The sequence below is a fragment of the Mustela erminea genome, chromosome 3 (genome assembly GCF_009829155.1).
Source record: "Mustela erminea isolate mMusErm1 chromosome 3, mMusErm1.Pri, whole genome shotgun sequence".
Taxonomy (NCBI): Eukaryota; Metazoa; Chordata; class Mammalia; order Carnivora; family Mustelidae; genus Mustela; species Mustela erminea.
The window spans coordinates 3,681,072-3,705,997 of record NC_045616.1 but is presented as its reverse complement, the minus strand read 5'-3'; the positions used below and the strand labels follow the sequence as shown (position 1 = coordinate 3,705,997).

The 24,926-nt window shown below is 48.5% G+C and overlaps 1 protein-coding gene and 1 long non-coding RNA gene across 2 annotated transcripts; both read right to left on the bottom strand.

Moving 5' to 3' along the window:
* Positions 1-486: 486 nt before the first annotated feature.
* Positions 487-13,504, bottom strand: LOC116585823. Its single transcript, XR_004283779.1, has 4 exons — positions 13,494-13,504; positions 10,470-10,476; positions 4,246-4,253; positions 487-562 (listed from the first exon to the last, which is right to left on the bottom strand). It is a non-coding gene; the product is annotated as an uncharacterized LOC116585823 (long non-coding RNA).
* A 3,965-nt stretch (positions 13,505-17,469) lies between these two features.
* TRIM11 (tripartite motif containing 11) lies at positions 17,470-24,898 on the bottom strand. The gene is made up of 6 exons (XM_032335065.1): positions 23,847-24,898; positions 22,695-22,790; positions 22,262-22,492; positions 19,316-19,338; positions 19,126-19,226; positions 17,470-18,774 (listed from the first exon to the last, which is right to left on the bottom strand). The coding sequence occupies exons 1-6, from the start codon at positions 24,768-24,770 to the stop codon at positions 18,227-18,229; spliced, it is 1,923 nt and encodes a 640-aa protein (XP_032190956.1). The 5' UTR covers positions 24,771-24,898; the 3' UTR covers positions 17,470-18,226.
* Between the last annotated feature and the right edge of the window lie 28 nt (positions 24,899-24,926).

The following is a 24,926-nucleotide window of genomic DNA, read 5'->3' as shown; positions in this document are numbered from 1 at the left end:
GCCTGCTTAAGGTTCTCTCTCTCTCCTTCTGCCCCTTCCTACCCTCTCAAAAAAAAAAAAATTTTTTTTTTTTTGAGTCTGGTGTCTTACTGACTGGGCCAGCTAGCCACTCCTACCTTATTAATTGAATTTTGCATTTTAATAACCATGTACAGAAAGGTAGATATGTTCCAGTATTCCTCCTGTAATCCTCCTTTCCTCTAGTTCTTGGTTCTCATCTATGTTTTGTTTCATGTTCCCTAACTGACATGTTTGCTATTATATTGTTTATTTCGGGAAAAAAAAATATGACCCTTTTCATCTAAAAGTGAAAGACTCGCAGATCCCCTTACCCAAGAATTCAACACTGCCACAGGATGCAAACAGCAAGAGGTTCTTTATTGTAGCGCGGGCGCCTGCGGGTGGTCAGCAGCTCCTGCTAGCTGAGCACACCAGGCTGGGGTGCTGCAGGATTTTTATAGACGGGTACAAACAAGTTTTGGATGGGACGGAGCTGATAGGCTGACAATTTGAACATTTGAAAAAAGGCATACTTGGTGTTAGCGGATTGGCTTTGGAAGACCTACATTCTGGCCAGCCACCGTTCAGGTAGTGTACAGTAGAGGGTACGTGCTGAACCGCCTGTCCTCGGCCTTGGTACGGGAGACAACCCTTATCAGCGTACGTGCTGAACCGCATGTCTCCGGCCTTAGTGTGGGGGACTTAGGAGTAGGGGGAATTCTTAACAAGGGAAAAGTATAACTTTATTTGATTACACAGCGAGCGAGGGTTTAAGCAATTGTTCATTTCTTAGCAAAGCATTAGAAGCATTATTATACAGAAGCCAGAAACAGCCGGGTTAAACACAGATTTTCGCTATTCGTTATCCTGTTATGCTACTTGCTGACTCCCTTATCTATCGTCAGCTGGCTATAGTTTCTCAGTTAGCATAAGCTGGTTATAAAAATAATGTTAAAACTTATAGGCTATAGTATAATTCTGACCTGGGGTCTTTCAAAAGCATTTTGTGACTCCTCCCAATTTCCTATTTCCTGGGTAGGTGTCTTAGTTACTCGGGCTCCCACAGCAAAATATCACAGATGGGTGGCTCAAACCATGAGATCTGTTTCCCACCGTTCTGGAGGCTGTATGTCAGCATGGCCGGGTTCTGGCGAGTTCTGACTTCTTGGCTCACAGACGGCTGCCTTCCTGTTGACCCATGCATGGTTGAGACAGAGCTGGAGCTCTGGTCTCTTCCTCCTCCTATATGGACATTAATCCCACGGGATGCCCCATGATCTCACGTCAGCCCAATCACCTCCTACGGGCCCCCTCCTAACACCATCACCGTGGGCTCAGGGTTTCCTTTTATGCATCTGAAGGGTGGAAGGCAAACGTTCAGTCCAGAACAGCAGAATTGATCACGTTACCCCTGTGGATTTCGGTGTGTCTCTTGGAAATCCCTCTGCATGTCCACCTTGCTGTAGGGAGTGCTGGGAAGCACACACCTGGGCCCGGTAAAAGCTGTCCCAAAGCCACAGTCTTGCTGGTTCTTCTTTTTTGTTTTTCCTGTGGTTCTTTCCACAGAGGAAAAAAAAAATTAAGATTGTATTTATTTGAGAGAGAAAGAGAGAAAGTGAGAGAGCATGAGTGGGAGAGAGGGAGAAGCAGGCTCCCCATGGAGCAGGGAGCCCAATGCAGGGCTCGACCCCAGGACCCCGGGATCGTGACCTGAGCTGAAGGCTTAACTGATGGAGGCCCCCCAGGTGCTCCTCCACAGAGAAAAAATTCTTTCTTCTTATACCTAAATCATTATCTTCCCCTCTTACTTATATACTTAACCTTTTCATGCCATACATGAGCCAAGATGCATGGTTTTTGTGCCCTGGACTTCACCTGTGCCTGAATTCTAGGTGGGTAGACCTCCAGATACTCATTTTTATTTTGCTAAAAATAAGAGGCCCCGAAAGCAGTGCCTATGTTAAGCCCCAGCTCCCCAAACCCAGACATGTTCATGACAGTTTCAGCTCTTCCAGAAATGGAATCTTACACTAGTTGGTCAGGAATTAGCTGCGCAGCCCTGGTGAGCAAATTGGCCTGGCAGACCCCTGCCGTCCTCTCCCTGCAGGAAAGTGACCTTGCAATAACCAGCCGCTTTTCTCTGCGCGACTCCCTTCTACTCACAGAAGTCTTTTATTTGGTACAGCACCTTGGCATGACTTTTAATCTGCTAAATTGGGTGCTGCCTGAATCAATTTTTGCCCAAACACATTCCAAAACTTTTTTATTTGCCTCTGTTTATCAATCAACAGTTCAATGAACAACCATATATTTGTATATACATGTGTTGATTGGATTACAAAATATATGGATGAATAGATATTCAATTGCAATCTGTGTCAATTTATGCCTATATCTGTATCAATTTATCTATCCACAGTATTTCTACTGTGTCCGTCTGTGTCTATATGTATCTACCCACATACATGTTGATCTTAATTCTGTAGCAATATGTATATAAACACAAGCCTGGTCCTTGTGGCAGCCAGCCCCACCTAGGGGCTGCCCTGGATCACCTCATCAAGATCATGCAGACAAAATATGTATGTATAATATATGTATCGATCGAAACGAAGTATCTGGCCTCCAATGCTGAGAGCCATTCCAGGCAATGGAGACACAGCTGTGAGAAAACCTACCCTAAACCAACCTCAGAGTGATTGTGCTTCTGTCTTTCAGCATGATGGGTTTGATCTCCGTCCCTGGAAGGTTCCAGGCTTGGACAGGAGTAGGCTGAGACCTGGCCAGAGTTTTTTTTTTAAAAAAAGGTCAACAAAATTGACAAACTAGATAATCTAGAATAACTGAAAAAAAGGGAGAAGACTCAAATAACAGAAATGAGAAAAGAAAAACATTACAATTGATACCACAAGAATAATAAGGATCAGAAGAGCCTATTGTGAACAATGGATGCCAATAAACTGGATAATCCAGAAGAAATGTGTAAATACTTATAACTATAAAACCTAGCAAAACTGAATCATTTAGAAATAAAAATTCTGAGCACATCTCTAACTCATAAAGATATTTAGCCAGGAACTTTCCCAACCAAGAAAAACTAGGACCACATGGCTCCAGTGTAGGATTTCATCAAACATTTAAAGAATATTTAAGGAGGAGGGGCAAGATGGCAGAGAAGTAGGAGACCCTGTTCCAACTAGGCCCCTGAATGGAGCTAAGTATCTACCAGAACACTCTGAACACCCATGAAATCAGCCTGAGATGTAAGATTATACACTTCTGGATTTCTTCAGGGGCAGGAGATCCTCAGTGGAGAGGCACAGTAGAGCGAGAGCACTCAGAGTGATATCAGAGGGGATATCAGAAGGGGGAGGGAGCCATCAGAAGTGACCCATTTGAAAGTAATCCCCCAATACGAAAGTGCTTGAGGACCAGCATTAACTTGGAGTCTGGTTAAAAGCACTCAAAAAGAACAAAAGAGCTTAAGGGGCAACTGGTGGAAATGGGTGGTCATGGGCACAGGCCTAAGCCCATGGACCCAGGACGGTCACCGCCAGTGACCAGCCATGCCAGAGAGAGTGTGGCAGAGCTTCCAGTTTCTGGTCCCTGAGCCCCTGGCTGCTGCTTGCACCACTGCTTGGCTGGGTGCATTACCACCCATGCTTGAGTCTTACGTGAGTGCTAGATGGCGCTTTTTAGTACACTGGCCTTCTGACACTGCCCAAGGGTCTGGATGCTCCCAGCCCACACCTGGGAGAACCCAGCTGATCTCTGGTTGGGATCCCTCTACCCACAGCCGTCTGTGACCTGGTGTCTGAGTGCACCCTGTGTGGGCCTGTACCCCAGACAGCAGTCCCAGCAAGAGGACTCACTGGAAGTGGGCTCCCTGGACCAATATCGCTCATGGTTTTAGTGGCACAGGGGTGCAGAGACAAGCAGGTGCCTTGGACAACCAGTGAGATGGTGGCTGGGGGCACTGGTGAGCAGAGTTTGCAGAGGGGGGACTCTGTGTTCTGGACCACCCAGAGGGGAGCAGACTGAGGCTTCTCTCTGAGACGGAGGTTTGGGTGCAAACAGTTTGTTTTCCACTAAACCTCCGAAAAGCCACAAAAAGCCAACAAAGAACAAAAATCTCCAGAGAACTAAAGGCTGAAAAATGGGTTTCCACAGAGCCCAGCCCCTTGATAACCTGCAGGGCAACTCAACCCAAGCAAGACTGACAGGAGAACAGTGTAGTAGCCACACCCCCTGCCCTGCTCCCAGAAGACAAGCCAAAAGAATGAGGGGACAACCACTGTAGGGTCCCATATAACTGTAAAATCCCAACATCAGGGGAAAACAAAATATTAAGCTCCTGGTATTGCCCTAAAACCTGTATATTTCATGGTACAACTTAAAAAAAAATTCATTCTCATGATTCCTGTTCTTTTAATCTTTTTAATCTACCTACTATTACAACTAGAGATTTAATACAACATATTCCATAATAACTTTTTAACTTGAACTTTTTTCAGACATATACCTGTGTTTTTCTTTTTCTTTTCTATTTTTAAAATATACATATAGAGATAAGCTTGAAGGTAACCCTCCTTCCCTAATCAACACTACCCCTATATATAAACCACTTTTAATCTCCCTTTGTCTCTGGAAAGTTGAGTCCTTTAACAAAGATATCAAATACTCCTAGGAAGAATCAAAATAACCTCCTTGCCCACACTGAGGATTTATAACACCCTCCCACCATTTCCTTCTGTCAGTATTTGGTTTTGTTCTGGTATTACATAAATTTTATACTTGGAGTTCATTTTGGCTGGGTTCTTTTTTTTTTTTTTTCTTGTCATTTACTTTTGTCAGTCTTTTTGTCCGTTTTTGTTTATATACCTTATAAATCTTACTTTTGGGGGTCATTCTGACTGGGTATTTTCTTTCTCTCTCTCTTTTTCTTTTTTCTTTCTTTTTGGTGGTGACTTCCAATGGCTCCAAAGTGTTCCAGGGTGCACCTTGCCTGGATCGTGGTTGATACATTCTACTATACACACTCTCAACCACCTCTCACCAAAATGACTAAAAGGAGGAACACCAAACAGAAGAAAAATTCAGAGACTGCCCTCTCCATCAGAACTATTGGATATGGACATAAACAGTATGTTGTAAAGGGAATTCAGGGTAACAGTTATCCAGGCAATGGCTAAGTTGGAGAAAACCATTAGTAACAACATAGAATCTCTAAGGGCAGAAGTGAGAGTTGACGGGGTGGGGGGTGGGGGGAAGGGAGCAGAAGTTAAAAATGCTATCAGTGAGATCTAATCTAATCTAAATACTCTAGGGAATTTAGGTAACTAAATACTAGGGTAACTGAATACTAGGGTAACTGAATTAGTTACCTAGGGGACAAACAGATAGAGAAAAAGGATCAGGAGGAGGCCTGGAACAGCTTAGAAGCCATGAAAACAGAATTAGGGAAATAAATGACACCATGAACCATTCCAATGTCAGAATTACTGGGCTCCTTGAGGGCATAAAAAAAGAGAGAAGACTAAAAGATATAGTTGAACAAATACTGGATGAAAATTTTGCCAATCTGGGAAATGGAACCAGCATTCATGTCCTAAAGGCAAAAAGAACACCTCCCAAGACCAACAAACCTAGAAAGACCTCAAAGCACTTGACTGTGAAACTGATGAGTCATAATTTTAGACAAGAGCCCCTGAGAGCATCTAGGGGGAAGAGATTCCTTATGTACAGAGGAAGGACCATCAGAATAATGTCAGACATCTCCACAGAAACCTGGCAAGCCAGAAAGGTCTGGCAAGACATATTCAGGGAACTAAATGAGAAGAACATGCAGCCAAGAATACTTTATCCAGCAAGGTTGACATTCAAAATGATAAAGAGATAAAGAGCTTTCAAGACTGGCAAAGTTTAAAAGAGCATGTGACCACCAAGCTTGCACTATAAGAAATATTAAGGGGGGGGGTTCTATAAAAGAAGAAAGAACCCAAGAGGGACACAGAACAGAAATTTACAGAGACAATCTATAGAAACAAGGACTCCACAGGCAACATGTCAATAAAAACTTACCTTTCAATTAAAGAACTCTCAATGTGAATGGCCTAAATGCTCCCATAAAACCGCACAGGGTACAGACTAGATAAAACAGTAGGCTCTGTTCATATGCTGTCTACAAGGGACACATTTGGAACTTAAAGATACATTCGAACTGAAAGCGAAGGGATGGAGAACTATCTTTCATACCAATGGGCCCGAAAAGAAAACTGGGGTAGTGATTCTCATATCAGATAAATTAGATTTTAAACTAAATACTGTAGTCAGGCATACAGAAGGACACTACATCATTCTTAAAGGGTCTATCCACAAAGAAGATCTAACAATTTTAAATATTTATGCTCCCAATATGGGAGCAACTGACTACATAAAACAACTGTTAATCAAAATAAAGAGTCATGTTGATATGAATACATTAATAGTAGGAGATCTTAACACACCACTCTCAGTAATAGACAGATAATCCAAGCAGAAAATCAATAAAGAAACAAGAGCATTGAATAACACATTGGACCAGATGGACCTCATACATATATACAGAATAGTCCACCCTAAAGCAATAGAATACTCATTCTTCTTGAGTGCACATGGAGCTTTCTCCAGAACAGACCACATACTGGGTCACAAATCTGGGCTCAACTGATACCAAAAAACTGAGATTATTACCTACATATTCTTAGACCAAAATGCTTTGAAACTGAACTCACCCACAAGAAAGAGTTTGGAAGGAATTCAAACACTTGGAAGCTAAAGACCACCCTGCTTAAGAATGATTGGATCAACCAGGACATCAAAAAGAACTTGAACAATTCATGGAAACCAATGAGAATGGAGACACATTGGTCCAAAACCTACGGGATATGGCAAGGCGGTCCTAAGGGGGAAATACACAGCCACCCAAACCTCCATCAAAAAAACTGAAAAATCCAGAATACACCAGCACTCTTTACACCTTAAAGAACTGAAAAACCAACAACAAATTAAGATGTGATGTAGAGCACATCAATGAAACTAGAAGCTGGTTCTTTGAAAGAATCAATAAGATCAATAAACCACTGGCCAAACTAATCCAAAAGAAAAGAGAGAGGGCTCAAATTAATAAAATTATGAATGAAAGGGGAGAGATCACAACTAACACCAAGGAAATAGAAACAATCAACAGAAATTATTATCAACAGTTACATGCCAATAAGTTAAGCAACCTAGATGAAATGGATGAATTCCTGGAAACCTATAAACTTCCAAGAACCAATCAGGAAGAAATTGACAACCTGAATACACCAATATCTAGTAACAAGATTGAAGCAGTGATCAAAAGCCTCCCAAAAATCAAGACCTGATGGATCCCTGGGGAGTTCTACCAAACATTCAAAGAAGAAATAATACCTAGTCTCCTGAAGCTGTTTCAAAAGATAGAAACAGACGGAAAACTTCCAGACTCTTTCTATGAATCCAGCATTACCCTGATTCCCAAACCAGGCAGAGACCCCATCAAAAAAGAGAATTTAAGACCAATATCCCTGATGAATATGGATGCTAAGATTCTCAACTAGATTCCAGCTAATAAGATCCAACAGTACGTTAAAAAGATTATCCACCATGACCAGGTGGCATTTATCCATGGGATGCAGGGGTGGTTCAACATTCACAAATCAATCAATGTGATAGAACAAGTCAATAAGAGAAGAGAGGAGAACCACATGGTCCTCTCAAATGATGCTGAAAAAGCATTTGACAAGGTACAGCATCTGTTCCTGATTAAAACAATTCAAAGTATAGGGATAGACGGAACATTCCTCAACTTCATAAAATCTATCTATGAAAAAGCCACAGCGAATATCGTTCTCAATGGGGAAAAGCTGACGGCCTTCCCCTTGAGATCAGGAACATGGCAAGGATGCTCACTCTCACCACTCTTGTTCAACATAGTATTAGAAGTCCTAGCAATAGCAATCAGAAAACAAAAAGAAATAAAAGGCATTCAAATTGGCAAAGAAGAAGTTCAAACTCTCTCTCTTCCCAGATAACATGATACTTTATATGGAAAACCCAAAAGACTCCACCCCTAAACTACTAGAACTCATAAAGCAATTCAGTAATGTGGCAGGATACAAAATCAATGCACAGAAATCAGTTGCTTTCTTATACACTGACAATGAAAATATAGAAAGGGAAATTAGAGAATCGGTTCCATTTACTATAGCACCAAGAACCATAGGATACCTGGGAATAAACCTAACCAAAGAGGGAAAAGATCTGTACCTGAGGAACTACAGAACACTCATGAAAGAAATTGAAGAAGACACAAAAAGATGGAAGAGCATTCCCTGCTCTTGGATCGGAAGAATAAACATTGTTAAAATGTCTATACTGTATAAAGAAATCTATAACTTCAATGTCATTCCAATAAAAATTCCACCAGCATTTTATAAAGAGCTGGAACAAACAATCCTAAAATTTGTATGGAAAGAGAAGAGGCCCCAAATTGCTAAGGAAGTGTTGAAAAAGAAAAACAAAACTGGGGGCATCACGTTGCCCGATTTCAAGCTTTACTACAAAGCTGTGGTCACCAAGACAGCATGGTACTAGCATAAAAACAGACATATAGACCAGTGGAGCAGAGTAGAGATTCCAGAAATGGTTCCTCAACTCTATGGTCAACTAATCTTCAACAGAGCAGGAAAAAATCTAGAGTAGAAAAAAGACAGTCACTTCAATAAATGGTGCTGGGAAAATTGCACAGCTACATATAGAAGAATGAAACATGACCGTTCTCTTACACTGTACACAATGATAAACTCAAAATGGATAAAAGACCTCAACTTAAGACAGGAACCTATCAAAATCCTAGAAGAGAACATAGGCAGTATCCTCTTTGACATCGGCCACAGCTTCTTTCAAGATATGTCTCCAAAGGCAAAGGAAACAAAAGCGAAAATGAACTTTCGGGACTTCATCAAGATCAAAAGCTTCTGCACAGCAAAGGAAACAGTCAAGAAAACAAAGAGGCAACCCATGGAATGGGAGAAGATATTTGCAAATGACACTGCATAAAATGGCTGATATCCAAGATCTATAAAGAATTCCTCAAATTCAACGCTCAAAAAACAGATAATCATGTCCAGAAATGGGCAGAAGACATGAACAGACACTTCTCCAATGAAGACAAACAAATGGGTAACAGACACATGTAAAAATGTTCATCATCATTAGCCATCAGGGAGATTCAAATCAAAACCACACTGAGATACCACCTTACACCAGTTAGAATGGCCAAAATTAACAAGACAGGAAACAACGTGTATCGGAGAGGATGTGGAGAAAGGGGAACCCTCTTACACTGTTGTTGGGAATGCAAGTTGGTGCAGCCACTTTGGAAAACAGTGTTGAGATTCCTTAAGAAATTAAAAATAGAGCTACCCTACGACCCAGCAATTGCACTAATGGGTATTTACCCCAATGATACAGATTCAGTGAAAAGAAGGGCCATCTGTACCCAGTGTCCATAGCACCATTGGCCATAATCACCAAATGGTGGAAAGAGCCAAGATGCCCTTCAACAGATGAATGGATAAAGAAGAAATGGTCCATAAACACTGTGGAGCTTTATGCCTCCATCAGAAAGGATGAATACCCAACTTTTCTATCAACATGGACAGAACTGGAGGAAACTATGCTGAGTGAAATAAGTCAGGTAGAGAGAGTCAATTATCATATGGTTTCACTTACTTGTGGAGCATAAGGAAGAACATGGAGGACATTAGGTGAAGGAGAGGAGAAGTGAGTTGGGGGAAATCAGAGGAGGAGATGAAGCATGAGAGACTGTGGATTCTGAGATACAGTCTGAGGGTTATGGAGGGGAGGGGAGTTGGGGGTTGGGGAACCTGGTCGTGGGTATTAAGGAGGGTATGTATTGCATGGAGCAATAAACATTGAATCTTGGAACACTGAAAAAATAAAATTAAATTAAAAAATAAAGAAGATTTTACCCAAACTCTCTCAAAATATTTCAAAACATTAAAGATGAGAGAACCTTCTTGAAGTCATTTTATGAGACAACACGACCATATTACCAAACCCAGACAAAGACAAGACACAAAAGGGAAACTATAGGTCAATATGCTTTATGAATGTTGATGCAGAAATCCTCAATGATATATGAGGAAACAGAATCCAACAACACATTAAAAGGGTTATACACCATGACTAAATTGGATTTATAACCATAGTGCAAGGATTGTTCAAAATATGAAAATTTAAAATTGTCTCAAAAAGAACAAAATATTTAGGAGTAAAGTTATCCAGGTAGGTAAAAGACTTGTGTTCTCTAAAAACTGCAATACATTGCTGAAAGTAATTAAAGAAATCCCAAATAAATGGAAAGACATTCTATGATCATGGACTGGAAGACTGAGTACTGCTAAAAATGTCAGTTTTATCCCCAAATGACTACAGATCCAAGGATATTCAATGCCTTTTAAAGATAACATTTCTGTTTTGCAGAAGGAGATAAAGAGATCTTAAAATTCACGTGGAACCTCAAAGGACCCCAAATAGGCAAGAGAAGGAAAAACAAAGCTGGTGGGCTCCAAGTTCCTGATTTCAAAACATACCACAAAGTTAGAGGATCAAAGCATGTGGCATGCTGGCTTAAAGGCAGACACTGACCAAAGGTCCAGGGTAGAGAGCCCACACATAAGCTTTTGCATAGACGGCCAAACAACCCTTGACAAGGGTGCCAAGGCTAGTCAATGGGAAAGTATTTTCTCTTGAACAAATGGTCCTGAGAGAGCAGATCTCCACATGCATAAAAATGAAGTCAGACTTTTTCTTTATACCGTATACAGAAAATAACACGAAATGGATCAAAGACCTAAACTCTATAACTCTCCATGACAATGATTTCTTGGGTATGCCATGAAAAGCACAAGCAAGAAAAGCAAAAACTGACAAATGGGACTATGTCCAAATTTAAAACTTCTCCACATTAGAAGAAATAAGCAACAAAATGATAAGGCAACCTAAGGAATGGGGTAAAATATTTGCAAGCCATATATCTAATGAGGGGTTAATATTCGGACTACATGAAGAACTCCAAACATCACCAAAAACAATAAGTAATCCTATTTTAAAAGTGAGCAAAGGACTTGAAGAGATATCTCTCCAAAGAAGATATACAGAAGGTCGACAAGCATATAAAACAGAGCTAAGCATTATTAATCTCCAGGTCAAGTCAAAACCACAATGAGGTATCACCTCACACTAATGGGGATGACTGTGTTGAAGCAATCACCACCCAGAAAAGAACAAGTATTGGCAAGGCTGTGGAGAAAGAACTCCTTTGCATGGTTCATGGGAACCTGAAATGGCCCAGTTCTAATGTCAAACAATACAGATTTTCCTTAAAAATTAAAACTAGAATTACCATATGATTTAGCAATTCCACCTCTGGGTATGTGTCCCAAAGATTGAAAATAGATCTCAAAGGGATATTTGCCCAACTATGTTCACTGTAGCATTACTTAAAATAGCCAAGAGGTAGAGAAAACCTGGATGGCAATGGGAACGTGAATGGATAAAGCAAATGTGGTCTGTACATAGGGATGGAATACTATTCAGCCACAGAAGAGAAGGAAATCTTGACACCTGCTACTACATGGATGAGCCTTAAGGACATTATCCTAGGCGAAATAAGTCAGACACAAAAAGATAAATACTGCATGAATCTACCTCTGTGAGCTACCTAAAGTAGTCAAACTCTTAGAAACAAAAAACCAAATGGTAGCTACTAGCAGCACAAGGGACGGGGAACGGAAAGTTGTTGTTCAATGGGTATAGAATTTCAATCTCACCAGAAAAAATAATGTCTCCTGTGTACATAATTAATACTACCACACTGTCCACTTATAAAGGTTAAGATGGTAATTTTTGTTATATGGTTTTAGTCCTATTAAAAAAACATTGGTAGGTGTGATTTCAGTTATATGTAGAGTTAAAGAAGCAAAACCAAAGAGCAAATGGGAAAACAAAAGAGAGAGAAAGGGGCAAACCAAGAAGCAGACTCTTAGCTATAGGGAACACACTGATGGTTACCAGTGGGGAGGGGATGGGGGATATGTGAAATAGGTGATGGGGTATAGGGAGTGCTCTTGTGAAGAGCACTGGACATTGCACAGAAGTACAATATTGAATCACTATATATTGTGCCCTGAAACTAATAGTACACTGTATGTTATCTAAGTGGAATTTAAATACCACCCCAAAAGATCAGTAGGCATCTCAATACAAAAACAACGATTTAAAAGTATGGTAACAATGATCCATATAGACCCATATAGATGAAAACGATCAAAATAGAGACCATTAGTAAGAAGGTAGAAATTAAAACAGAAAACAGATACCATCCTTCCAAAATGAAGATGAAATAATGATATTCCTGGATATACAAACACTGAGAGAATTTGTTTTGAGCTGACTTGTCTTACAGGGAATCCTAAAGGACATTGTTCAAGCTGAAGGAAATTTACCCTGAAGAAACTCAAATCTATATGAAGAAATGAAAGGCACAGTGAAAATAATTATATATGTAGATATAAAAAACAACATCAATAAAATCTGCTCTTAACTGATTTAGGAAACAACCACATAAAACTGTAATTAAAAATCCTACTGCTGGAGGCCAGGGCACCTGGGTTGCTCAGTTAAGCATCTGTCTTCAGCTCAGGTCATGATCTTGGGGGCCTGAGATCAAGCCCCGCATCAGGGTCCCTGCTCAGCAAGGAGTCTGCTTCTCCCTCTCCCTCGGCTTGTGTCCTTTCTTGCTTCCTCACACTCTCTCTCTCAAATAAATAAATAAATTCTTAAAAAAAAAATCTTAGTGCTTGGATGATAACAAATATTTAGCATATATAACAATAAAAGCCCACATAATGGGGAGGGGGGAAGGGAGCTATATTGGAGGGAGAAATTGACACCAGACAGTGTTGTTAATCTAGAGGAAGAAATAAAAAGTACTCAAAATGATAAATATGTGGGTTAATGTAAAAGTCTCTTTGAAAATGTTTCTCTTTTTTTCTCTCACCTTCTTTAAAATACTTAAGATTATATAAAGAAATAATGATAACATTACATCATTAGGCCTAAACATATAGGCACATCTATCTATCATTTATCAATCTATCCATCATCTCTCTCTCTCTCTCTCTCTCTTTTCATCGTCTTTCTATCTACACACACAAGAAGGGAGAGTGAATGGACTTACAATGAATAAAAACTTCCACATTTTTCTGGAATTGTGATAAATTAAGATGCATATTGTAATCCCATAAGCAACCAGTAAGAACCAATAGAAAAAAATGATTAAAACAGACCACTAGAAAATATTTATTTAATATAAAAGAAACTGGTAAAGGAGCACAGAGTAACACAAAAGGCAGGACATAGAAAATAAATAGCAAAATGACAGACCTGTATAAAGCAATTTAAAATAATACTAAATGAGAGTTCATCAAATACTCCCATTAAAATGCAGAGATTGTCACCAAACAAAAAAGCAAAATAAACAAATAAAAGTTGCATTTACAAGAGACTAGTTTAAATTAAGACACAATAGATTAACATGTAAAAAAAGACAAAATAGATTAAAATCAAAAGCCTGAGAAATGATACACCTGTGAAGTCTCTTATGGTTAATGAGAGCTGAAGCACTTATAATCAAAGAATAGAAAATAAAGTATAAAACAAAGTGCTACTATAAAAAGAGGAACACTTTATAATAATAAAAATTGAATTTATTGCAGAGATATGACAATGATAAACATATATGCATCTGATAATAGAGCCTCAAAACTCACAAGGCAAAAACTGCCAGAATGAAGGGAGACACTTGAACAATACTGGCAGGAGATATCAGTGGCCTTCTCTCTATAATGGACAGAAAAACTAGAAAACCATCAGCAAGAATATAGAATCAGCACACATAGTCAAGCAACCTGACAAATCTGACCCCCGGAGGTGTGCTTACTGTGTTGTCTCAGATTCTAGATTGGTCTATCTGGTATGCACTCAGCACAGTGCCTGTTGTATTAACTCTATTTTCTTATCTCGTGCATTTTTCATGCTCTGGCATTTATGTCCTCTCTGAATGGGGGAAGGACAATCCCTATCCAGGTTAGCAAAGTCTTAGAGACAGCAAAGGGCTCTTCTTTCATAAGCAAATTTTCTAATGCAGAGTCTACCACCAGCCATCAACTCTCACACACCAAGCCACTATGCTCCCTGCCCTGAATCCACACAGGGCCAGGTACCAGACAACCAGGCTCTAGGGCCCAGAGCCCACCAGAATTCCTAAAACCAGCTAATCAAAGTTATTTGCCCTGTCCTGCCTTGTCCTTCTGGTGGAAACTAAGGCAAACACTCTGGCTCCCTCCCTTCATTCCTTTCTGCCTCCTACCCAAACTGCTGCGTCCCTGTGTGGTTCTGTTTGGTGTGGTAGGCCCCTTTCTCCTGAGAAATTTCAGTAATAAGTTCTTTCTATGTTGTCACCACTGAGTCTCACTCATAAATTAAAATCCTGAGGGTACAAACACTGGTATAATAGAACAGACCACTGAATGGTAGCAGCGTATGCACTGCCCCTCAGGTGCCCCTGGAAGCTTCTCCATGGGAGACCATGCCTCGGGTGACAGGACAGGGGACAGAGGCCCTCCAGCTCAGGCACACCTGGAAACTTCCCCAGGAGAGACCATGCCCCGGGTGACAGGACAGGGGACAGAGGCCCTCCAGCTCAGATGCGCCTCGAATCTTCTTTAGGGGAGACCATGTCCTGGGTGATGGGACAGGGGACAGATGCCCTCTAGGTCAGGTGCCCCTGGAACCAGGATAGGCATCTATCATGAAGATAATTAGAAAGTGCTTTGGGCTGGATGAAGATGAAAACCGAGTATCAGTAGTAATGGGATACGGGCAAATCAGCATAAAGGGAAATATATAGGCTCAAATGTCTGCGTTGGAACACAGGAAAAACCTGAAATCAACTTTAAGAAACAGAGATAAAGACACGTGAACCAAACTCAAAGTGATCAAAACAGAGAATCATGATAAGGGTGGAAATCACTGAAATTTAAAAAAAAAAAAGAAGAAGAAGAAGAAGAAGAAAAATAAAAAAACTGGAGAATACAAAATGAAACAGAAAATTTTTCTTTGAAAACATCAAGATCATTTTGACAAAATGTTAATTTTACCGACCAAGAAAAAAAAAAAAAAAAGGAAATCACGAAAATGAAAAACGGAAGAGGAGAAACGTTCCTCGGGGAGTGGCGAATCTGAACAGACCCCAACCAGCAGCCACAGAGAAAGAGCGGCAGCAGTAAGAGCCTGCCGTCGGAAGGCCTGGCTGGAAAACCCCACGGAAGCTCGGCAGGGAAAGCGCGGTCCTGAGCGAGGGCTCAGAAACCAGGAGGGCTGGGAACCGAGCGCCGGGCCAGCTGCAGACCCACGTCACCCAGCCCGCATGCACGACGCTCCAACACGGAGTCCAACCCCACGAAGACCACCCAGTGTGATTGACCCGGCCTGGAATGTGCACCTGAAATATCTGGATTCTAGGGCGTGAAAGTCAGGCTGCGGTAGCAGGGACGTCGGGAGAGGGGTGTGGCTACGCAGGGTAGGGTCAGTGCGGAGGTGTACGGAGCGGACTCAGGCGGGCGCACTAGCCAAGGGGACGTAAGGGGTCAGGGCGTGGGGAGCACGGAGGGATGTGGGAGAGGCGCGGTTCCGAGGCAGGGACTGGAGGGACGCGGGGACAGGAGCATCTCAGAGGGACCTAGGAGGCGTCCAGAGCTACCGAGGATGCGGGCGGTGCCGGGGGAGGTGATGGGGGTGGTGGAGCCTGAGCGGCGTGGGGCATGAACGCCGAATGTAGGGGTAGTGGGCGGGGCGGGGGCTCGCGGCGCAGGTGCTAGCGGGCTATCCTTCCCCAGACCTGGTCCTGCGGACTTTGGGGGAAGGGGGTGCGTTAATGCGGGCGCTGCAAGGGCGGCTGAGGCCCGGGCGCCGGCGGGCTCCACGCCGGGAGTGATTCCACCAACGTGTGCGGAGTCACCCAGTGTACGCACGCAGCTGGTCAGGTACGACCCGACCTCAGGCGGTGCTTGTGGGGACTCCGCCCTGCTTTCCCGAGGCCTGGCCTGGGGTGAAGCGGGACATCTTTCTCCTCGCTGCTCCGCCGTCGGATTAGACGCAGTAAGGTGACTCCTGGTGAGGGAACAGGACTTTTGTCTGTAAAGACCCCCTTGTGGTTGCTCTACTGACCAGGTGGGTAAGGGCTGCAGAGACTGACCTGCGGCCAGCCCCAGCGGGTACAGCCAGACCCAGTACAGCGGATCTGGCTGTACGTTTTGATTTTGCCGCTACTTCCTGATGCCCTAAGATTAGAGTAGGCGAGAGTAGGCGCCTGGTCCCGAGTATTGTCTTCTTTCCACTTAATCAGGACGTAGAAGGCCTACTTCTCTTATTGCCCTGCTCCCATCTCCCCATTTGATGACAGAGCCCTCGGGAAGTGGGTAGCGAGAAGCGAGGCTTTGGGGCACTTCAGGAAGTGGTATGTAGGGTTATGTTTGAAAGCCTCTAGATTGCTGGGCACACCCCACAGGACCCACACCCGCCAGGGTGGACATCTCTGAGGAGTCATCACCCACCCCTTATGGGGGGGGGTCGTCAGCTCCCCAGTCAGGAGCGTGCATGCTCCTGGGGTCTGCCCACCATCAACAACAGTGGAGGGCACCCCTGGGTCCTGGAGTCGAGCAGGTAGAACACATGGGAAGAGCCCTTGCACTGGTGCCCAGTGTGTCCTCAAGCTGTGGCCAGAGGGTCTGTCCTGGTGTCCTGCACGTGCCTGTGTGCTTGTGTGCACTCCTACCCATGGAGGTGTGCCACCAACTGGGTTTCCGGTGGCCATTGTGCAAGCCCCAAACTCTAATGGCCCGATCCTGCTCCTGGGGAAAACAGCCAGTATTGCCCAGATCTGGAAGTGAGGCAGAGGGAAGGCGCTCGGGGAGGGGTGGGCAGCTCCGCCAGAACCAAGCTGCATTGGGGGGAAGCACTGGGCTTTGTCTGTAACTGGAAGGAACTGCTGAAGGCAGCACAGGGTGTGTACATACATAACTGCAAAAACCCCGGAATGGGACAATGATCACGGAACCAATTACTCGGGAAAGTACCTAGGTACTGAACACAGTGGCCCATGCAGAGTAATTTTCTGGCTTTCTGAAGAAAACAAGGAACAATTCCCCAGGCCTATGTGTGAAAGGAACATGCAGAAGAGCGCCCCTGACCTTGCCCTTGGGGGTCCTGCCTCTGTATCTCCACAGCCTTCCCTCCCCTCCTCCAATGGCAGACAGTGCATTACAGACAACCTCCGTTTATTTCCTGCAGGAACAGTCCCTACAATAAATAAAATCTCGGAGTACAAAAAAGCAGAGGCACACCTTTAGGAAGGGTGACAAAACGTGAACAAAGCAGACAAATCTCAGACTCTAACGAGGTGTATATGGTGGGGGCTCTCTGAGGCCTCACCTGTCTCCAGGCAGAGCAAGAGGGACAGGGTCCAGGTGTGCTGAGTTCTGGGGCAGGAGGCTCCCCGGCCAGCGAGGAGAGAATGTGAGGGTGACTCGAACCTGGGGGTTCGAGTGGCTCAGAGAGGAACAGGGGGCTTCAGTGCCTGCTCACCCTGGGGGCCCACATACTGGCCCTAGCGAACCTTTGTGATGGGCCCAAAGCCCCGAGGGGCATGTCTTGGGAGGAGATGGTGCTCAGGTGTCTTGCTCTCTGCATTCTCAGGCCTGTTTGCCAATCACCCAAGCCCACCCCGCCCCTGCTTCTCCAGAACTGCACACAGGTGCGCGGGCTTGGAGCTGCCTCTGGCAGCCGCTTTCTGGAGGAGCAGCTCCAGGGCTGTGGGCGCGCGGGGGGGGGGGGGGGGGGGGCACACAAGGCTCAGGACCTCACGCTGGGAGTGGGGGCATCCCCCTACACGCACACACGGGGACACACCTCCAGGAGCAAGAGCATATCCGCTTATCTGTGGTCCGCGCAGAGTGCTCCCCCACCTCAGAAGACAGCAGGAGCCACCCAGGTTCCCAGCGGGAGCAGGGAGGCCCCCTCACTGGGGAGCCAGGGAGTCCCCAGGCCCGCCTTTTGGCCTGCAGATGGTCATGGGGGTCGGGCTGCTGGACAGAGGCGAGAAAAGGGCTCGCAGTGTCCCCGAGAAGGGGGTCTCAGGGAAGGCGTACAAGAGGGAGCCATCGGTGGCGCTATAGAAGGACAGGTGTCCAGCCTCATAGTCCAGGAAGATGCCCACGCGCCGTGGTGGGTCCCGCAGGGGAGCGAAGGCCCGCTCTGACGAGTTATAGTAGCTGCCCAGGAACACCAGGATCCAAAAGCCGTTGCCTGCGAACAGCTCACCCTTCTCTTTGCGGTTGGCGTTCTCCCTGCAGACCCCTAGTGCCCAGCTGGCCCGCTCCCCCACTTCTACCTCCCAGTAGTGGCGGCCGGAGGTGAGGGGTTCCCGGCCCAGCACGCAGGGCCCGGGGTCAAACCGCTCGGGACTGTCGGGCAGCACCTGCCGCAGGTCCCCTCGGCGCACACTCCTTCTGTCCTCCGACAGGACCAACTCGGGGTTGGCGGTGTCAGGGTCCAGGGTCACGTCCCCTGCAGGGCGAGCAGACGTCCCCTGTGAGCTGGAACCCTCTCTGAAAATATCCCCTAATGGCTTGTCCCCACCATGTCTCTGCCACTTGGAAGGTTCTGGAAAGCAGTCCATGCCCCCTGGCGATGCTTGCTCCTTTAGAGCTAAAGGCTTCCTACAACTACCTCCCCACATCTTGTGGTACCTGGAGGCAGGCGGCAGGGCGCAGGTCTGGGGTCCACGCAGGTGCCCCAGCACTAGTTGAAACCCCCTTGGGGGGGGGCGTGTCTCACCTCTGCACTTTCTGCCTAACAGCCCCCCACCCTGGGTTTCCCTGAAGCCGGAGCCTGGGCTCACTCTGATTGCAGACCCACCTCGGAATCTGCGCAGGGCGTCCACCAGCCCCGGAACCCTGCACACTGTCCTCATCTCCATCGGCACCAGCTCCGGTGGCTGCAGCTTCACATCCTGGACCCTGCAGGGGCAGTGCAGGCGTCACCCTGAGGGTGGCCCCCCCTGCACCCCACCTACCCACTTGCCCTGGGGAGAGGCCGCAGCTCCTACCTTCGCAGGGTATCCCTGATGTCCTGTGGGAGAGACACACACGGTGTCAGTGCCTGGCCCCGAAACCTGGGCCTCCCCACATCCTGGCCGCCAGTGCCCCCAGAACCTCGCTCTGCCCGACACACGTGATCAGAAATCCACCTGTGGGCTGCCCCCCAGTGCAGCTCAGACAAGGGGACCCTGGGAAGACCCTGGACACATCCAGCCCTGCACACCCAGCCTCATTCCCTCAACACACCTGGAGGATGGAGGGTGTTGGCTATAGGCTCACCCACCCAGAGTCCCCAGCACCTCTGCAGGGTGGGACAAGCAGGCAGGGCCCTGGGCCCCCAGCAGGGAGCCATGCCTCTGCTGGCCTGGGGCTTCCTACCTCCCAGGGCTCACAGGTACCTGGCTGTCTGGGGTCTGCGGCCTCACCCCGTCCCATGCACCTGCCCTCCCAGAGGCCCCCAACTCACATCCACCTTCCAGGTGAGGCCTCTCCACTTGGATGCCCCGCTCTCCCATAGAACACAAACAAGCATCTCCCTCAGCATCACGGATTGTGTCCCTTCAATCTAAATGCTGGCGACCTCAGAATGGGGCTGTGGTTGGAGATGGGGTCTTTACAGAGGTGGCTAAGGTTTAAAGAGGTTACCAGGGTGGGCCTGGATCCTGCAATCCTTCTCTGAAGAGGACATGGAGCAAACATACACACAGGCAGCCAAGGGCGTGAGGATACCAGGAGGGGAGACCTCTCCAGAAAAATTAGCTCCACCCAGGCCTGATCTGGGACTTCCAGACTCTAGGACCAGGAGACAACACATGTGTGTTGTTTAAACCCCAAAGCCTGTGCTACTTATTATGCAGCCTGAGTTGACTAGGACATCCAATTACTTAAAACACTAGCTGCTGGGGTGCCTGGGTGGCACAGGCCTTGGCCTTGGCCTTTGGCTCAGGTCATAATCCCAGGGTCCTGGAATTGAGCCCTGCATTGGGCTCTCTGCTCAGCAGGGAGCCTGCTTCGTCCTCTCTCTCTGCCTACTTGTGATCTCTGTCAAATAAATAAAATCTAAACATACACACACACACACTAGTTGCTGACGGGAAGTCTTTGGACTTTGCAGAACCCCGGAGAAGGGCTGGGACCTGGCTGGTCCACACGGTCAATCACAGGCAGCTCACCCACGGTGATTCCAACCACACGCCCACTATCAGGCCAGACCTGAGAATGCAGAGGTCTTAAGACGGGGTCCTACAGAGGGCTTCCCTTGAGGAGGGAGATCTGCACACACACGACCGATGGCCTGTGTGTGGGCTGGTTGGTGGGAGGGTAGGACAAGACAACAGCAGGCCTCAAAGGAAAAGGGAAACTGCAGGCTTCTAAAGATACAGTGAGAGGATCAGTGCAGGACTGGAAGAGACACGTGCAAAGGGCCCGGGGCACAAGGAGCTTGGTGTGGGCAGTAGGCAAAGCAGAAACAGCCTGTTCTTCATAGTTATGCAGGGTGGGTGGCCCACCCTGGGGCACTGAAAAGTGACAGTCCAGACCCACTCAGGAACAGTGTGTGTGGATACATTGCACAAGATCCTCTGTGATGTGAAGGTCATGCAGGGGTCCGGACCTTAAGGAAAGAGCTTGGCCTCCATGTACCCTACCCAGCCCCTTTGGGAGACACATGTTTCTTCAGGAAAAGGCTCTCCACCTACACAGGGTGGCTATAGGGCAAGCCTGGAAGGGAAGCTGGGATGCAGGGGTGTGGCCGCTTGGAAGTCACCCAAACCTGTACTTCCTCTGTCTGAGGGCATACTCACCTACTTGCCCCAGGCACCAGATGCCAGGCCACTCCCTGGGGCCGGCCTCCACCTAACACAGACCAGATGCTTATGGGCACACCTAACCTCCCTTATTCCCACCAGTAAACAGGGGGCTACCCAAGGCTGCTCTCCTGCCCTTCTATGCAGCAGATCTCACCTCTACCCCCAGCACAGGCAAGGGGAGCCCTGGAACTGGGGGAGGAGGGGAGGAAGGAAGGGCCTCCCTCGCCACCCAGGCAGAGACCCAGGGCGAGGTGCTCTGAGCATATGGGAGCAGTGAGGGGCACTGGAGGCACAGATGGTCACTGTTAGTACAAAATCCAGGAGGGCAGCCGGGCAGCCGGCCAGCCGAGACCACCCACGCACTGGGACATCTCAGGGAAGACCCCCAAGTCCCACTTCATGCAGCCCTGGGATTCTCATCTCTCCTGTGGGGCCAACCTCTCCTCTTTCCAGAACCTCCAGTTCTTTGGCTTCTCCAGCAGCACACACTTCTCCTGACTATCTCGATTGGCCACCTAGTGCCCACCTCACTGACCACAGCCTACTCTGTCCACCTCCCTCACTCCCTGCCAGACTCTCGCCTGGGGTTCTTCCTCTTCCTAGACTGGAAGCCACTGGAGGTCTCGGCAGTGGGGTGAAGGACCAAGTTCAAACCCCAGGAGAGCAGCCAGGAGCCTCTGCCTGGTCCCTGAAGATCCTCTAGGCTCTGGGACTTCCACCTTGTGGGAGGTGCCCTGGGCTGCAGAGCGGTCACTCCCACCCAGGGCCAAGAGTCAGGAGCCAGGCGGAGCCTCCTGAAGACATGGAGCCAATACAGGACTCCCATGGGACACCTGCTGGCCTTTCTTCTCCATATACTGGACCTGAACCTTTGGAGCCAGCCTGGTGACCCACGGACCCTGGATGCCACCAAGCACGTGGCCTGGTCAGAGCGCAAACAGACTCCAGGACAGGCAGCCATTGCTGGTAGAGTTCAGGGTTGGTACCAACTCCCTGAGACCCGCAAGCACACCTGCAGAGGCACATCTGAGATCCCTGCCCTAGCTCCCCTGCCTGGGTGGGAGAGCCTGGACCGCCAGGGCTGCACCAGGATCCTGCCCCACCCGAAGCCCTCACAGGCCCACCCCAGAGTGCAGAGCGGCTCACCTGCAACAGCCCCAGCGCTGGCAGCTGGCAGCGCCCCTCTAGCTCGGCAATGAGCTCGGCCAGCCGGGCGCTCTGCTGGCCCAGGCGGGCAGCGCTGTCCCGGAGTGGGGGCAGCACCTCCAGCTCCTCCTCCTCGAGCCTCTGCAGCAGGCGCTGCTCCTCCTCAGCAAGCAGCCGACGCAGCCGCTCGAACTCCGCCAGCACATTCTGCCGCTGGCTGTCCACCATCTTCTGCCGGGGGAGACTGGAGGGCTCAGGTCCTGTCCTGCCCCTACCCCATGCCCCGCCCCGCCCCCAACAGGGGTTCCCTGCAGGGTGTGGAACCCTGATCCCTCTGCGGGAGCAGCATAAGGCCCAGGACCGCTGTGTCCCTCCGCAGAGGCTCAGGGGCCGACCACTCCCCACCCTCGACCTCAGGCATTGGGCCACCTGCCTGCCACAAGGCACAGGTCTCCTCAGCCTGGGCCTGGAACAGCAGTGCGTCCTCCATTTGCTTCCGCAGGTGCTCCAGGGACTTCTCCAGCTTCCCCTGCGGGACAGTGAGACAAGAGTGACCTCTGCGCCCTATTCCAGTCAACGGTCAACCGTGGCTGAGCCGAGGTCAGCTGGCAGGAATCACAGTCCTGGGCACGACATGCAGACAACCTCAAAGGAGCCAGCGAGGGTGACAGCCCAGAACCCCAGGCCCCTTGCCTGTATTTCGTCTCCTAACCTCCCGCGAATCCCAGCCCCCATACTTCTTCAGGACTGCCCTGGGCTCTCAGGAGGGTCCTGGCCTGCACAGCTCCATCTGGACTTCTAGCTGGACCCAGGCCTGAGAGGTGGTGCTTTCGGGAGTCAGCACCCCAGGGCATGCGAATGCCAGGCACAGCCCTGGGTGGGTGGGTGGGGGCAGGTAAAGAGTCCCTTTGGTATCCCAAGGACCAAGACCAGCTAGGCACCAGTGGAGTGAAGGAGGTCGGAATGTGCCTCCCCAGAGTAGGCCACTTGCACACCAGGACTATTTGGAACTGAAGCAAGTGGGGAACAGCAGACACAGGAAGGGCCCTCTGCCCTCCTCCTTTCTGCCTCTCCCTGTCTGTACCAGGAAGGGGGAGAGCACTCAGCCAGGACGACTCTTCGTCACAGATGAGTCTGACCCAACAGACTTTCCTACTGAGACAAGCCTGATTTTCCATCAGTTTCCAACCCCTCCCATAGTCCCTACTTCTCTCCGGCCAAGGAAGCCCAAATCTCATTTTTGTCTAGGTGCTTCTCCCCAGTTTATCATTCGATGTTAAAATGGAACATAAACTCAGTCTAACTGCATTTTTCACCTCTCTGGGAAGCCCCTTGTACCACCTGAGATTTAAAAGACTAGTAAAACTATGCATTTTTTCACTCGTTACTCTGCCTTTGTTAATTTGCACGCCTCACACACGAACGTAAGAGGTTAGAAAAGTCACAGCAGGACCTGCCCCTCCCAGAGAGCACGGCTCTCCCGGATCTCCAGGCTGGTGCCCCACAGGAGGGTGCGGCTTTGGGACTGGCTGCACGCAGCTGGGAGCGAGGGCCCCGCATCCCGCCCCACCCCCCGGCCCCGCACCTTGAGGTCATCCGCCGCATCCTGCAGCGGGCGCACGCGGTGCGTCCAGTGCTCCCCCGAGCGCTCACAGGCCGCACACAGCAGGCGCAGCTCGTCGCCGCAGAAGGCGGCCAGCGGCTCGCGGTGCGCGGCGCACACACCCTGCGGGACGGGCGACGGCGGGTGCAGGCGCCGCGCCATCTCGGCCATCTTGGCGAGCGGGCGGTTGGGCCGCAGGTTCCTCTGCGGGGACAGCTCGCGGCACTCGGGGCAGGCGTACGGGCCCTCGGGCTGGCCCCAGCAGCGCCGGATGCACTCGCGGCAGAAGTTGTGGCCGCAGTCGGTCATCACCGGGTCCGTGAAGTAGTCAAGGCAGATGGCGCAGGTGGCCTCCTCCTGGAGGTTGGTGGATAGGTCGGGGGCGGCCATGGCGCCGCTGGGGTGGAGGAAGGCGGCGCTATCGGTCGTGGGCCTCCGCGGCCGGGATCTGGACAGCGCGCGGGGCCGCGGGGGCTCCGGGGGAGCCGGGCTCGGGGGGAGCGGGGCACAGGGATGCAGGGACGCGGGGCGCAAGGCTCCCCTACGCAGACAGGAAGAGGAGCCGCGGCGGAAGCAGGAAGCAGCAAGCAGCTGGTTTTTTTTTTTTCTTTTTCTTTTTTTTTTTTTTTGGAACAACCCGCTTCCGCCCCGGATTGGCTGCGGCCTGTCACGCGGCCCGCGGGCTGGACAGTATTGGAGACTGTTCGCCCGCTGACCTCGCGGCGGCGCTGCCCCGGCCCCCGCGTGCAGTGGGGGCATTGGGGTCACGTCGGCCTCGCGTCCTGACCCGCTGCAGACCCGGGCTGACCCGGCGTCCGGCGCGTTCACTGGGTTCCCCGCGCAGCACAGCGACTGCGAGGACGCGGGCGCCCTGAGGCTGCGCTGGCGAGCCCCAAGCCGTGTCATGTGCGCCCCTGGACCGGGCACGAGCAGGATGCGTGCAGGGAGGGACTCTGGTCTCTTGGGGAAGGCACTCACTGACTGGGGTTCTGGGGTAGCCAGCCTACCACAGGGCTGTGAATGCGCCTGAAAGTGCGGAGAGCGGCGGGTGGAAAGGGGTCC